Raw genomic sequence first — 16,998 nt, 5'->3', positions numbered from 1 at the left:
CATATTGCCTGCCAGTTTTTGGAAATACGCCCTGGAAGTTTCCTCTCCGTGATACAGTACGCCTCTCTTGTAACGGCTACCAATGGAATTTGCTGAGCACCTCCGTAACATTCTAGCGCTTATAAAACAGCTCCGTGACGAAATGCGTCGCTCTTCTTTGGATATTCTCTGACTCTTCTGTTAATCCTGCTTACGAGGGATCATTCCCAAGTGTCAAGAAAGGATCCTGATGAAACCTGGCGGGTGTGCAGAAGGTGCAAAATATCCCAAAACGTATTTTTTTTGTTCGTGCCCAAATTCACTTGTAACGTAATTTAACAAATTAGGTTTGGAAGAGATATCTTCAAAACTATGATACATAAAAAGTGTTTGCCATATGAAAGCTGATATGTAATTAACGTTCTCGAAAACTGGGTAATCGAATTTTATAATAATTAGAATTTTTTGCAAAATACCCTCACTCCACCATTAATTATTTTTGAAAACTGAAAACTTTTGTACCAACACAAACCGAAGGAAATTTCAAGCTTGGTACATCCATGTGTAACAAAGTTGGTTCTGATTTTTGTAAAATACAATGTACACAATGTTGTGTCAAGGTATATTCAACATACTTCATTGAAATATCAAAGTTTTCATTCTTAGTCCAGTTATTTATTTTACTTACATTGTTTCATATTTCGTGTTGTTATTTTACATTCTTTTTCCTGCATTTATTATTTATTTTTTCGTTGCACATAAGTGTATTATGTTAAGTGAAAATAATAAGTAACTCATTATTATGTCACAAAATCATTTCAGTTATGATATCTGTAAATAAACGCTTAAAACATAACGTTTTCTTACGCCATGCACATAAAATTAACAAAATTTCTTCATATAATATACACGACAGAGAACACAATATAAAACAGAATTCAGCAAGATTTCAAACTGTCGTAGGTGATACTTTAAGTATTCTGATTTGTATCAGGCATATTTCATTAAATTGGTAAGCCGTGGCGGAAAGAACTGATTATGTGGCAGTGACTACAGCTTAATTATAGTGTTTCGCAAGTGGAGATTCACATCAAAATCATTCAACAGAACTAGATCTGAAAATTTTCTCACAAGGTTCTCGCAGCATCGAAATCCGTATACTTACCAAGTCTGTGCCGTCGTGTCTTTTGGGATCACAAGGTGAATAAGTTTCTTCTCCTCTGGTATAATAGGCAAGATGGTTTTTTCACATACCTTTTGATAGTTTTAAAAAAGAACTAATGGTAAGTTTGAACTGAGAGTTCGAGAATCTCTTTTTTAAGTCCCAAATGTCCTTGTGACAGCATCGAAATACGGAAAGCAATCCTCTGACCAGGTCAAAAGATATTTAAAACAGCTTTTCTTTCCCAACGAGGGAGAAGAATCTGTATTATTGTTAGATTTTTAGAGCTATCAGTGTGAAAGACCTGTACAGAGAATCGTACCTAAGGACAAGGAACTTGTTCCTCTGGTGGTCCCAAAGGACAGGACGGCACAGGTGCAGACCTGGTACATATACGGCTTTCGACGTTGGAAAAACCTTCTGAGAATATTTTCAGGTCTAGTTCTGTTGGTTGATTTTGATGTCAGTTTCCACTTGGGAAACAACACAATTAGGCTCCAGTCACTAGTACATTATCAGTTCTTCTCGCAACGGCTTAGCAATGTACAGAAATATGTCCGATACGGATTAGGATATTTTGCGGATCACCTGCGAACAACTTGAAATCCTGCTGAATTTTGTTTTATATTGTATTCTCTGTCGTGTATACGAGGTGCATTCAAGTTCCAAGGCCTCCGATCTTTTTCCTAATTAACTACTCGCCCGAAATCGATGAAACTGGCGTTACTTCTCGACGTAATCGCCCTGCAGACGTACACATTTTTCACAACCCTGATGCCATGATTCCATGGCAGCGGCGAAGGCTTCTTTAGGAGTCTGTTTTGACCACTGGAAAATCGCTGAGGCAATAGCAGCACGGCAGGTGAATGTGCGGCCATGGAGAGTGTCTTTCATTGTTGGAAAAAGCCAAAAGTCACTAGGAGCCAGGTCAGGTAGTAGGGAGCATGAGGAATCACTTCAAAGTTGTTATCACGAAGAAACTGTTGCGTAACGTTTGCTCGATGTGCGGGTGCGTTGTCTTGGTGACACAGCACACGCGCAGCCCTTCCCGGACGTTTTTGTTGCAGTGCAGGTAGGAATTTGTTCTTCAAAACATTTTCGTAGGATGCACCTGTTACCGTAGTGCCCTTTGGAACGCAATGGGTAAGGATTACGCCCTCGCTGTCCCAGAACATGGACACCATCATTTTTTCAGCACTGGCGGTTACCCGAAATATTTATGGTGGCGGTGAATCTGTGTGCTTCCATTGAGCTGACTGGCGCTTTGTTTCTGGATTGAAAAATGGCATCCACGTCTCATCCATTGTCACAACCGACGAAAAGAAAGTCCCATTCATGCTGTCGTTGCGCATCAACATTGCTTGGCAACATGCCACACGGGCAGCCATGTGGTTGTCCGTCAACATTCATGGCACCCACCTGGATGACACTTTTCGCATTTTCAGGTCGTCATGCAGTATTGTGCCCACAGAAGCCACAGAAATGCCAACTCTGGAGGCGATCTGTTCAACAGTCATTCGACGATCCCCCAAAACAATTTCTCCACTTTCTCGATCATGTTGTCAGACTGGCTTGTGCGAGCCCGAGGTTGTTTCAGTTTGTTGTTAGACGATGTTCTGCCTTCATTAAACTGTCGCGCCCAAGAACACACTTTCGACACATCCAAAACTCCATCACCACATGTCTCCTTCAACTGTTGATGAATTTCAATTGATTTCATACCACATAAATTCAGAAAACGAATGACTGCACGCTGTTCAAGTAAGGAAAACGTCGCCATTTTAAGTATTTAAAACAGTTCTCATTCTCGCCGCTGGTGGTAAAATTCCATATGCCGTACGGTGCTGCCATCTCTGGGACGTATTGACAATGAACGCGGCCTCATTTTAAAACAATGCGCACGTTTCTATCTCTTTCCAGTCCGGAGAAAAAAAAGTCGGAGGCCTTTGAACTTGAATGCACCTCGTATAATGTGAAGAAAGTTTAATTCACTAATAGAGTAATCATGGATGTTTAGGAATTTTAATGTGGTTTATTGAAAATACTCTGACAGCACACCGAGTACAGAGTATTTTCCGTAAATCGTGTTTCAGGAACCAGCTTTATTACACACGAATGTCTGTAGCTTGAAGGCTTCTTTAATTTGTATTGTAACAAAAATTTTCATTTTTCAAAATTAATTAATGGTGGTGGGGTATATTGCCAAATTTTAAATTATTACAAAATTGGATTATAAATTTTTCAAGAACGTTATTTACATATCAACTTCTACATAAGAAACATTTTTATATATCATCGTTTCGAAGATCTTCTCTCCAAACGTATGTCAAATTATCTTTCGGGATGTGTTTTACCCCTTAAAAGTGAAACTGGTCTCAAACAAAAAAATACATATTGGATTATTTTGCCCCTTCCTCACACCCGCCAAGTTTCATCAAGAGTGTTTTTTGAACCTTGGAAACGTTCCCTTGTTAGCAAGCGTCCCAGACTGATAAACAAAACACAGTAACCTGTTGAATGAGTGTTTTTTAATCCAGTTGTTTCGTGGATGAGCCAAATTTGCTTAAGATCCACCTCATAAATCTCAACCTGGAATCTGCTTCTCCTGTAGTTAGTTTTATTTGCTCATTCGACTGTAGGTCGTCCTTGACGGTTATCCCTAGGTATTTTACGGTTGTTACTATTTTCAATGAGTGTTCACCAAAAGAATATTCTAACAGTAATGGATCACTTTGTCTAGAAAACAACAATTAACATTTACGTACAACACAGCCATGTGAAATCTCGTGTGTGGCGAAAATAGAAACAATAAATTATTTCGGTGTGAGTGAGATGGGATTATTTAGGTACTCGGAGCAAGCAGACCAAAGCATTCGACCAAAAGGGTGGTTTTACACCGCAGTGCTTTTCTGGGTAAGGCAGTACTCGTGGTGGTATGCAGTTGCTTTTCTCAATCTCTGAATTGACGTCTTCCAGAAAGAATTTCACTTCTAGTTTGTTCATTACGTCCTAAACGACTAAACGAGGACTCCATAGTCCTCGATCGCCTAAAGCCGAGAGAACTCAGTCGACTTCGAGCCAGGAAGGTTTTTGTCCGGCCGCTGCCAGTATTGCAGAGGTGTACACATTCCGCTTTTAACCTGACTATGCTTGCCGGTTAGTCAAGCAGGCAAGCTGCCACACATTATCACAAGATCGGGCAGTCTGCTTTACTCACACCTAAGCCAAGCTATACCCAATCCATACAGGCTAAAGGAAACATGTCTGTCCGGTTTTCTCTGCAACTTCACCCTCTTTCTGCCAGTACTGGCTATTCTGAATTAGAGCCATCATCAGGTCTCCTCTAATGCATGTTATCTGCAGTAAGCAGAACCGTCTCTGAGAGTCGACATCCTTTTGCACCTAAGAACCTGAAGATCTCTGATACACTGCAAGTCTAATTTCTGTAACCTTAGTGTGCTTCAGCCAAAACATGAGCTCAGTTATATCAATTTTAATAGTTTTTTTCCGGGACGTGTATTGCGGGTTCGCTGAACTATCAGTTGATAGGCTAAATATTATACGCAGTTCAGAAGGCAGCACGTTTACTTATAGCAAAATCATAGTAAATTAATGTACTTTTATTGAGGAAAACAGCCTAGAATAATTTTTACAGAAAGTATTTTCTAAAAACGTACTTACTCTTGGTATCGATGGCTTCACTCATGTACCCGCTCTCCTGAGCTTCGCTCTTGTCTGGATCAGCAACCCCCTTGTTTTTGAGCTCAATAAGCAAATCCATGAAATCTTTCCTCGTGATATTGTTCTTCTCCCTGTAGGCTACGGTGTCTGCAACCATGCGACGAAAGTATTCGCTGACTGCTGTAATTCCACTCCTGATCCTATAAGGGAGATGTTCCACTGCTGAACTTATAAGCACGACATGATCAAAGTTCTCGTCAAGCTGCTTCACAAACAGGGGTTCTTAGTGACCCCGCCTGCAGTTCTGAACGCTTGCTGCAGCCACAAAATAAGGAGAGAGGGAAGAAATAAAACTATGTGGTTATAAAACTAAAATATAGAAATAGAAGTACTCTGACGAAAATGGAAAGTATTAGAAAAGGAACACCTTGAAACAATGCCTCCAAACTGCTACTGCAGTATTTCCATACGTTGAATATACTTCATAGTTATGCGTGCTTATTTTCAGTATTTTAAGTACAGTATAAGGCCATTATTGTAGATGAAGAACGGTGTGAGGACATGATGCCTGTTTGATGTGTCTAACGAGACTGGGGATCACAACACAGCGTGCCCAGGGGTCATGTAAGTGGAGCTTATCGTCATCTTACGGACTTTCAGAAAGCTAGAATAATTGGGATGAGGGAAATGAGAACATCAGAGCGACAGATTGCACGGACAGTTGGCTTTAGAGCAAGAGCTGCAGAGTATGTGGTGATAAGACGGATTCACGTTAACAATGAAAAGAAAAATAGGTATTGGTTCTTCCAGAAGAACTACAAAGCGAGGAGGTTGTAGCATTGTTAGGCTGGCTGTGAGAACAGAGGGATGCCGTTAACTAAAGCCCAGGCATTGGTTACAGGCGGAGTGCCACTAAGGACCGTCGCGATCAGATTAGTATGGGCTGAGTTGACATCTCGAGTTGGCAAGCCTCCTTTACTGCTGACACAATAACAGAGGCAACAGCCAGAATCTGATGGGACATTTTGTGGTATTCTGTAGTGTTCAACGACGAGTCACGCTGTTATTTGTGGTGATGCATTCATACGAGGAGCGTTCTATAAGTAATGCAACACAATTTTTTCTGAAAGAAGGTTCGTTATATTCAGAATTAGAATAGACACTATTATTCCCCACTCTTTTGAATACAAAACCCTATTTTTCAGTTTAATCTCCGTTCAATGCGACGGCCTTACGCCACCTTACTGGGAGGACCTGTATATCCGCATGGTACCACATTGCTGGATGACGTACTGGTTAACGTCTTGCTGCATCAGAAAACTCTCCATCATCCACGTACCGCTTCCTGCCCTCATTGTGCCAGACGGATGGGAGTCAGAACGTGCGAAAGTCAGGCTGAGCGGTGGATAGGGAAGAACAGCCCAACGAAGTTTTGTGGGCTCCTCTGGGGTGCGCAGACTTATGTGAGGCCTTAAGTGGTCATGGAGATGGAGAAGTTCGTTTGAATTTTTGTGGTGGCGAAAACGCTGAAGCCGTTTCTTCAATTTCCTGAGGGTAGCTCAATACACTAGTGAGTCGATCGGGGAACCATGAAGGAGGAGATCAAACAAACTAACTCCTTCAGAGTCCCAGAAGACTTAACCAATTTAAAGTGCAGCGTTGCACTTCTTCTTCGGAGACGTGGTGTGGCGCCATTCCATAGATTGTTGTTTTGTTTCCAGTTGGAAGTGATCAACCTATGATTCATCACGTGTGATGATGTTCCACAAAAAAATGTCACCATCAGCTTCGTAACGCGGAAGCAATTCCGTCCAGATTGCCCTTAGTTGCGCTTTAGGGTCTCCTATTGGGCGGCAAGGAATCCAGCGGTCTCACAGCTTTCAGTACCCCAACTGGTGTATGAGTGTTACAGCAGCACCAACAGATGCGTCCAGTTGTGCAGCAAGCTATCTGATGGCGATTCGTCGAACACATCGAGTGAGGCTGTCCGCACGTTCCAACATTGCAACCGCGCGGACTGGCCGCGTGGTTTGGGGCGCCAAGTCACGGATTGCGAAGCACCTCCCGCCGCAGGTTCGAGTTCGCCCTCGGACATGGGTGTGTGTGTTGTACTTAGCACTCTCTTGTGTGTTCTTAGTTTGTCCCTACCACACAGAGTCTCTCGCTACTTACCTATCAGCAACAAACAAACAGATTCATTGCTTTTACTAGGAATGTGGGTACGTGGGTAGTTCAATGTGTGCATGATGTATACTGGTTTCACAATGTCAGATTAATTTAGCACCCCAACCTGTGCATGATAATAGCAGCTGTACGAACACTGAAGGTTTCCCTTTGACTGTATTACTGGACCCTGGCAAGCCGCCCATACTACGGCAGTACATTAACGAATTCATTTTTGGAAACAACTTGCCGTGTAATTAACACACGAGACGATACATTGCATGCTTACTACCTTCTTGTCACAGTGAAGTAACACCTAGTACGCAGCACAATGCTTTTTTTGGTGGGGGGTCAGTCTTGTGACTGGTTTGGTACGGCTCGCTGTAAATTCCTCTCATCTGCCAACCGCCTCATCTCAGATTAGCATTTACGTCCAACTATTAATTATTTGTTGGATGTGTTGCAATATTCTAACACTCTAGAACTCCCTCAAGTACGATGGAAGTTATTTCTTGATGTCTTACGAAATGCTCTATCGTCCTGTCCCTTGTTCTTGTCAGTATTTCTCTCATATTTCTTTTCTCGCCGAATCGGCAGGCAACCTCCTCACTTTTTATCAGCCTATCTAATCTCCGACATTCTTCTGCAGCACCACATTTCAAACGCTTCCATTCTCTTCTTTTAAGCATTTCCCACAGTCCTTCATTCAGTTCCATACTATCATGAGATCCAAACGTACAAAAATGTCATCCTCAGTATAAGTTCTGTGTTTAATACCAGCGGACTTATTTTTGCCTGTAATTCGCTCTTTTCCTGTGCTACTCTCCTTTTTATGTCTTCCTTCTTTCGACCGTCATGAATTAGTTTGTAGAATTCCTTCACTTCGTCTTCTTCGTTGTCCCCTGTTGTGACTTTAGGATATTTTAATCTTATTTCTACTATTACTCACTTCTTTAGTTTCTCTTCTTTTATGTTTTACTCAATGTTCCCGTAATTGTCTCTATTTCACTGAGGATAACTGTGTCCTCAGCGACTCTTATCGTTGACATTCTTTCATTCTCATCTCCTGTTCCTGTCATTGCTTCCTCAGTATATAGATTTAATAGGAGTGAAAGACTACATGCCTATATTCTACCGTTTCTAACCCGAGAACTCTCTTTATGGTCCTCCGTATTCATTTCTTCCTGATGGTTCTTATATACATTGTATATTACCCGACTCTATCTATACTTTATACCCGTTTTCATGATGCTTTTGAATGTATTGCGCCACTTTACAGCGTCATAACTTTTTTCTAGTTCAATAAATCATTTTCTTTATTCTTCGATAATCAATATACAAGCAAGAATATGTATACTTCTGGGTGCTTGATCTGGAGATGAATCGGAAAAACAATGAGAAATAGTTCATGGAAATAAATGGGTATTTATTGAGCATCTGGTCGCTGCGAAGTTTAATTCTGCACTTTCTTCTTTTATTTTCTTTCTTTTTTTTTTTTTTTTTAAAAAAAAAGGAAAGAAGTAGACACACCACGAAGGAGTGATGCAAATACGTTACAAAGTGATATTCATATAAGTATCGATGGTAAATGAAAAATTGCAAAATGAAAAACTTTGGCGGCCAGTGGATGAATGTGGGATGCTGCAGCGCACTTTTACTGTGCAGTTACCATGGATAGTAAACAGGACACATGCAATCTTTGCAAATTTAATTCCGCGTCCTCAGTTGGACTTTTAACTACAGCCTACAGACAGGCGCGTGAACAACATATACATATGTCAGTATTTGAGAAAGTTGAAAGTTGGGCTCAAAGAAGCCAGCTGGAGGAACTTACGAAACAACGGCATTTGAACCGGAATGATGCCACTATTCGACGATGTTGGCGGGTATCGGTGACCATGGCCGGACACAGTGTCTAGAAGGAAGTGGTCGATCTAGAGGGACGACAGAAAGAAAGGACCGAGAAATCGTGAGAGACGTACCCAGAATCCAGGTTTCATCATTATCATCGATCTGAGGTGCAACTGGTGCTTCATCGACCACAAGGACCATTAATAGGCGGCTCAGAGGAGGCTGGCTTCACGGCTCCCTCTGCGCCGACGGCCATTGACCTCTCTACAAGAATCCCGTTTGCAGTGTTGTCGGGCACATTCGGTCTGGAATCTCACTGATTTGAGTAGAAATATGCTCAGTGAAGGGTCTTGCTTCGAATTGAGGTACGACGTCCAGCGTAGACGCCCCAGACGACAGGGGGATACCAACCTATCAGTTGCCCACTATATGGCGGAGTTGATATTTTATTTCATAGCATGTCCCCATTGGTTTGTCTTCATCTGGACCCTTAAAGTCCAGTGTTATGTCGGCGATGTTCTATGCCTCGTTTTGTTGCGTAGCGATCCAGAACGTATATTTAAACAAGATAACGTCTGCCGGCACATGGCAAGAGTTTCTAATTCTTGTCTACGTGCTTGCTAAACCATATCTTGGCCAGCAAGGTAGTCGGACCTCTCCCAATTGGAAATGTTTGGAGCTTTATGGGCAGGGTCCTCTAACCAGCTCGGGATTTTGACGATATAAGTCGTCAGTTGGACTGAATTTGGCCCGATGTCCCACAGCAAGACATTCAGCTATGCTGTCAACCAATTGTCGAGACAGAATAACTGCCTGCATAAGGCCGAGAGCTAGACCAGCGCATTATTGACTTGTTCAATTTGTGAATCTCTTTTTGTTGAATAAATCAATTTGTCTGAAGCTGTAATTATTTGTTTCTCTGTACATCATATCTATCGATTTCTGTCCCATTTGGATGAATCCTTCGTGGTGTGCCGTTTTTCTGTTTTATCTTAGACTGCATTTGATAACTTACAGTCACAGGCTCCTACAGTACCCATAATTACCTTAATAGTCTGGTGAGTGTGGGGCTGATGAAAGAGAGGATGTTGCTGATGCCCGTCTGTATGGTGGGCTTGAAGATCCTGCGGCCCCACTGGCGGAACTCGTTGTCGGGGTTCCGCTGGCAGTTGCACTCGATGCCGAAGGCGACGGACGCGATGACGTCAGTTGCGTACCTGGCTGCCAGTTCCCGCACTTCCACAGTGTCGCCGCGCTCGGCCACCGCCTCCAGCACGTCTGCCATCTCGCGGCCGCACTCTGACAGCGTCTGTCGGCAACCGTGGATTGCTGTTAACACCACTGCTTAGAGTTACGCGCGGCACCCTCGACAAACCAGAACATCAGTCCTGGAACTTGAAAACGAACTATTACCTTACCGATCTACAGAAACTAATATATCGGTATACTGTATTAAACAATGCAGTTTGTAAACACAGAGAACAATGGAAGTAAGGTATGATTCTAAAACGCTTTCTAAGTGGGAAGAGAAAGAGAAGGCGCAGCAGTGTAACGGTAGGGGAGAGCTACAAAATATTGAATTGTCAGGTGAAGAAGCAAAAGAAATTCATGCTTACATTTACGATGAGGATGACGTGCTCTTATCTAAAGTGCCTGTGCAGGATGTTGATACTGTACTAATAGATTTAGGACAGGAGGTAAGTAAGAATGTAGAGGATAGCCTGTTGGGGGTCGATGAACCCAGTAGCTGTGACCAGTTGTCACTTGAGAAGGAACCCGACGATAATAGTGAAAGTGGTTTAACTGTAACTAGTGTTATGCCCGGTCTGGAGGCGCAGAATCGCTCAGACTACAGTAATTTGGGTCATGTTCAGCAAACTAAATGTAATGAAGTCGTGCAGTGTTTCGATTTGAAATTAATAGACCGACTGGAAAAGGCAGCTGAAAACGTAATTCAGGAAACTCCTACACACTTTGTCCTAAATGTAATGAAGACAGATGTCGATCACTTTAGTTGGAGACAAATCCAAAAGGAACTATTGGATGAGTTTGAGGAACCACCTGTACAAACCAGAATAAGCCACCCTATAATAATAGTGAATATGTTGTGTATCAATGTACGTTCTCTTAGACAGTGGAAGTGAGGTGAGTGCGATATCTCAGTCCTTCTTTGATGCATTACCTGATAAAGACAAGCTTACCGTAATGAGGGTATCAGGACTAAGAATAATTGGTGCCACTGGCAAGGTGTCAAAAACGGTAAAGCAAGAAGCTTTGCTGCTCTTTGATATTAATGGTAATTTAATTGATCATCCATGCTTAATTGTAAACAATCTCAGTATTGAGGTTTTAATTGGCATACATTTCTTGTCGAAATATCAGAGTGTTGTTGACTTTGAAAGAAGCCAGTTAAAAATGGTCTTGCCGATAACCGGAGTAATTACGGTACCTTTTATTGATAAATATGTAGTAACTAATGATGAAACTTGGGAGCTGCCTATACGAGTTCTGAAAAATAGGAGATATTGGGACGAAGGTGTTAATCTAAGTAAAAGTAAGTTAAACACAAAAGAAAGAAAGAAGCGTCATGATGCAAAAGCTGTACCCACCAGTTTTGAAATAGGTCAGTTAGTTCTTGTCAAAACCAAGGAAAAATCAAAGAAAATAAATGCAGAAACAAAGAAATTCATGTTCGTATACCAAGGACCTTTCAGAATCATAGGAAAACCACATGCCAATGCATATAGGCTAGAGTACCCTAAGAGTAAAAACCTATTAGGTCTCAGGAATGTGATCGACCTAAAGAAGTTCAGAGGTAGTAAATGAATTCTGTAGGGAGGAGGTTGTTCTGTAACCTCTACACAGTGTGGCAGCTGTGCAGTCCCAGCTGTGTGAGATCTTCTTTCCTTTTCAGGTCTCACTCATTCTTCATCTTTCCTATCCACCAAAATTTCGGCTCTTACTCTCAAATACTAAATTTTCCGTTATTGTTATCAAGCCAGCATTAAGCTAATGAATGCTGTAGGGAGGAGGTTGTTCTGTAACCTCTACACAGTGTGGCAGCTGTGCAGTCCCAGCTGTGTGAGATCTTCTTTCACATTTCAGATCTCACTGTCTCTTCATCTTTTCTATCCACCTAAAATTTCGACTTCTTCTTTCCAACACATTAAATTTTCCGTTATGGTTATCAAGCCAATAATAAACTAATGAATTCTGTAGGGAGGAGGTTGTTCTGTAACCTCTACACAGTGTGGCAGCTGTGCAGTCCAAGCTGTGTGAGATCTTCTTTCCTTTTCAGATTTCACTCTCTCTTCATCTTTCCTATCCACCAAAGTTTCGACTCCTTCTTTGCAATACAAAAATTTTCCGTCATGGCTATCAAGCCATGAGTTCTGTAACCATTCTATCCAACGATTAGTGAAGAAAATACCTAATGTGACAAACCTAACAGTGACATAAACAACAGAGAAGTATGATGTAATTAAGATACAAATGTATACGAGTAACAAGTATGTATAGAACCCGGGTAATATTATAATTACAAAGTGTTGTTTTATTGGAAATGGCCCACCAACAGTAATTTAAAAAGATATACAAATTGGTGTACAAGCAGGATCTGAAGTGGCAGGGAAACCTATTGTATGCTGTAGAGCTAACTAATTAATAGTAAAAGAGATTGCTTAGTGTCATGAAAAATATGCAGATAAGTTGTAAGAATGAGCTCACCTTGTGTAGCAAGGAATGGCAGTGTAATAGAATTGAACAGTGTTTGTGGTTGAGACGTGAAGGACACGTCCTTGAAATATTTATAAGGTTGGAGCTGGCCGTTATTTGGTGTAGTGTGTGACAGGACACACCTGCACGTATTGAGGTTATGAGTTGGAGGCGTGAATGCGACCATAGGTACCCTTATGTTAGATGAGACAGAGCAGCTCATGGTGTCCTATAGGTTTAAGGAATTTAGCATTACGCTCGTCCATAATTACTTAATGCACTTTAATGGTAGGTCGAGAGAGACTACCTGTGGTTTCAGCGTCCGATCGAGTGGAAATGGATTGCAACGTGAGCAAACTGATCAGCTGCAATACACTTCAGATATGAAATAAATGTGCTATCCTGTGCTTTAAATGTTAATAGAGTGAGTGTTAAATAAGTACATACACTAGCAACATAATTGAGTAACATAATGGCAGACGTGAAACATTATTTATAGCTCAGCATAAATACACTTCGATGAAGTAAGTACATAATTGCAGATGTGGAACTGACATAGCAGCAGAGGACCAATAAGTGGATTTAGTAGTCAACTAAACTAGTGTGTTTTGAACACTCAGAACTGTACTATTACCACAAGTTACTCACATGTACAAAGAGGCTGAGAAGACAACTACTAATCAAATATACTTGTACTATCTCTAAGAATAAGGTAATAGAAGATGAGTCAGCTAAGTAAATAAAATACAAATGTATCAAGAATGTACCGAGCATTGGTTCAGTGTTCCGGCCCAGAAATAATAAATTGAAATCAAATAGGATTTATGATAAATTTTCTCTAGTACTTGACTAACGGCGTTTTGAGCCATTTGGTTATCGATTTTATGACAATTAAGTAACCGCGAGAGAAAAATTGAAAAAGTTCTGTTAACTTTGTTGCAGTAATATAATGAAAGATATAATGTATATATCCCCATTTCATTGTGACCCACCCTTAGATATTAAGTGAACAGAGTCTGAGGCACTCTTTTTGTTTGTTCTACAGGACAAACCAGATAATGGCAGCCTGATAGCTGCGTGAAAGCGTGGAGAGACTTGGACACAACTCACAGTGACCCCTCCCCTTTCCCCATGTAATTTAGAGTGAACGTAAAGGACGCACACCATAGCAGCTTCCCCTCCTCTACCCTTGTGAATGGAAGTGTAGCCATTTGAGGCCCTGCAGTTTCATGACGTTCCGATAGGTAGCGGCGCTATACGTAGCCTTCAAAACAGAGGTGCGTTCCAAGCAGAGGGCAGTCATGGAGTTTCTTTTGAAGAGAAACCAGAGCATCGAAAATATTCGTAGACGCTTGCAGAATGTCTGCAGAGGCCTTAAAGTTAAGAAAAACACGGTGAATCGTTGGGCGAAGCGTCCTGTCTTCTACATCTACATCTACATTTATACTCCGCAAGCCACCCAACGGTGTGTGGCGGAGGGCACTTTACGTGCTACTGTCATTACCTCCCTTTCCTGTTCCAGTCGCGTATGGTTCACGGAAGAACGACTGTCTGAAAGCCTGCGTGCGCTCTCTAATCTCTCTAATTTTACATTCGTGATCTCCTCGGGAGGTATAAGTAGGGGGAAGCAATATATTCGATACCTCATCCAGAAACGCACCCTCTCGAAACCTGGCGAGCAAGCTACACCGCGATGCAGAGCGCCTCTCTTGCAGAGTCTGCCACTTGAGTTTGTTAAACATCTCCGTAACGCTATCACGGTTACCAAATAACCCTGTGACGAAACGTGCCGCTCTTCTTTGGATCTTCTCTCTCTCCTCCGTCAACCCGATCTGGTACGGATCCCACACTGATGAGCAATACTCAAGTATAGGTCGAACGAGTGTTTTGTAAGCCACCTCCTTTGTTGATGGACTACATTTTCTAAGGACTCTCCCAATGAATCTCAACCAGGTACCCGCCTTACCAAAAATTAATTTTATATGATCATTCCACTTCAAATCGTTCCGCACGCATACTCCCAGATATTTTAAAGGAGTAACTGCTACCAGTGTTTGTTCCGCTATCATATAATCATACAATAAAGGATCCTTCTTTCTATGTATTCACAATACATTACATTTGTCTATGTTAAGGGTCAGTTGCCACTCCCTGCACCAAGTGCCTATCCGCTGCAGATCTTCCTGCATTTCGCTACAATTTTCTAATGCTGCAACTTCTCTGTATACTTCAGCATCATCCGCAAAAAGCCGCATGGGACTTCCGACACTATCTACTAGGTCATCCTCGCCGGCCGCTGTGGCCGACCGGTTCTAGGCGCTTTAGTCTGTAGCCGCGCGACCGCTACGGGCGCAGGTTCGAATCCTGCTTCGGGCATGGATGTGTGTGATGTCCTTAGGTTAGTTAGGTTTAAGTAGTTCTAAGTTCTAGGGGAGTGCGGAGTGCACTTGCCGAGGAGCGTCGGGTGAAATAGTCGATGACGGAGCCACCGATGGGGACCGGTGCGCTGGCGACGGCGCGTTGAACCCAGCAGTTCGAGAGTGCCCTTGGCTTTTGGGCGAGGTCCGGTCCAGGGCAAGAGACGGGCTCCCACCTTTTTATCCCTCGTTACCAATGATGGCTGAAATCGAAATGAGTGATTCGAGTGCGCCTAAACGGGCATCTATGGTGTCTGCTCCCTCTCCACAGGACGACATGGGACAGGCAGAGGACGAAACAGTAACACCGAGACACGCGAGGATTACACTGCTCTTGGAGCAAAACATAAAAAACGTCAAAATAAGTCAAGCGGCTGTGTCTGTAATCAAAAACGAGTTATCAGCATGGTCTATGGCCAATGCAAAACTTGAATGCCGCGTCATAGAGTTAGAAAAAGCCGAGGAAACCTGTCCAATCTTCCAGGTGTTGGCTGGCTGCAAACAACTGTGACGCCTCCAGTGTTGGAACGTGCGGACACTCTCATTCGAGCTGAGCGACGGATTGCAATCAAACACCTCGCTACGCAGCTCGGCGTCTCTGTTGGCAGCGCTGACACATTCGTCCACCAGCTCAGGTGTTCAAAGGCAAGTGCCCTCTGGGTTCCTAACAGAAGACCGTAAAGGAAAACAATGGACCAACTGTGCGGAATTTCTTGCGCGTTACGAGGTGACTGAAAATATTTTTGTCCAGCATCGTCACAGACGATAAAACATGGGTTCATCACTTCGCAGCGGAAACAGAACGGCAATCCATGAAGTGCCGCCACACCACCTCTCTGAGGAAAAGGTTCAAAGCTGCACCCGCAGCCGGTAAATTCATGGAGACGGTCTTCTTGGACTAGGTAGACGCGGTGCAACGATTACCTCGGAAGAGTGTTTTGCTACCCTCAGGAAACTGCAGAAACGACTTCATCGTGTTCACCAGTACAAGAAACGAGGTGCTCAAAAAACTTCATTGAAATGTTTCCCTGCCCCACGCTCCAGCTCGGATCTCACACATTTCGACTTCCATCTCTTTAGCGCAATGAGCGTAGCATTCCGTGGGAAGTACTATGTAGATAATGGGGAGGTCATCGATGAAGCAAGACTTTGGCTCATGTCAACCAGTAGCGTGGTACCAAGCAGGCATACAGGCCGTCACAATAAGGTGGCGTAAGGCAGTCGCAATGAACGGAGATTATGTCAAAAATAGTTGTTTCTCTCCAAAAGAATGGGGAATAACATGGTGTATTGGAATCCTGAATAAACACATCCCATAATGTGTTGTATTACTTACTTAAGACTCCCCTTACCTTAACAAGTCACCATTGAAGGTGCTTCACAAATAAAACGAAATGAAATGTGTATGGTACAAAACAAACAGCCTTTCATTTAGTTGCAGTAGACGAATCACATCTTCAAGAATACAAAAGAGTTCAGCTTCTCTGAGTCATAGGGTATTCCCCAACCAGAAACAATAAATCTGTCGAACAGTTAACAAAAGGTAGCATCACGGAAGGAATACCTTTCTTTATACACTTACTTTATACACCACTGTAACTAAAGGGACATTTAATGATTGGTACTGATTCTGGGAATCCTCTCAGTTGATGAAACGGCATAACTTTTCACGTATTCAACAATACAATCCCAAAAGAAAACGGTATTTAAAGTTAAAACTTTAACAGACTGTATAGTCGGTCATGAGAGTCCATACAGGACACTGCTGTTATTCTGCACATCTCTACAGCACCACCTCTCCCTATTGAGAAGATCACCTGTCAGAAGTAGCACATCTAAAATACTATCTTCTCAGCTGTTCAGCAGGTCAAAATTTATGAAGACAGTCGACAAACTGAGAATTCTTCTCCTGACAAGTGTCACAAATCTTACCTAATAGCCAAAACTCTACGCCCACATCGCAAGATACTATCAAGAGATGGACATGCATACCTACATTCTAAGATGTGAAGATACTGACTCACAGCAACT

The 16,998-nt window shown here is 42.4% G+C and overlaps 1 protein-coding gene across 1 annotated transcript in view; it reads right to left on the bottom strand.

The window, feature by feature from the left end:
- LOC126484974 (cytochrome P450 6k1-like) overlaps nt 1–16,998 on the bottom strand; it is a 91,881-nt gene that overhangs the window by 24,241 nt on the left and 50,642 nt on the right. Inside the window, exons 4-5 of the mRNA XM_050108578.1 lie at nt 9,883–10,145; nt 4,823–5,022 (exon numbers count right to left, since the gene is read on the bottom strand). Of these exons, the coding sequence (XP_049964535.1) occupies nt 4,823–5,022; nt 9,883–10,145 (463 nt within the window). The remainder of the gene's footprint in view (nt 1–4,822; nt 5,023–9,882; nt 10,146–16,998) is intronic.

This window comes from Schistocerca serialis, chromosome 6, assembly GCF_023864345.2.
Source record: "Schistocerca serialis cubense isolate TAMUIC-IGC-003099 chromosome 6, iqSchSeri2.2, whole genome shotgun sequence".
Taxonomy (NCBI): Eukaryota; Metazoa; Arthropoda; class Insecta; order Orthoptera; family Acrididae; genus Schistocerca; species Schistocerca serialis.
Note: the sequence above shows the minus strand (reverse complement) of the source record. Positions and strands in the feature narration are given on the sequence as shown.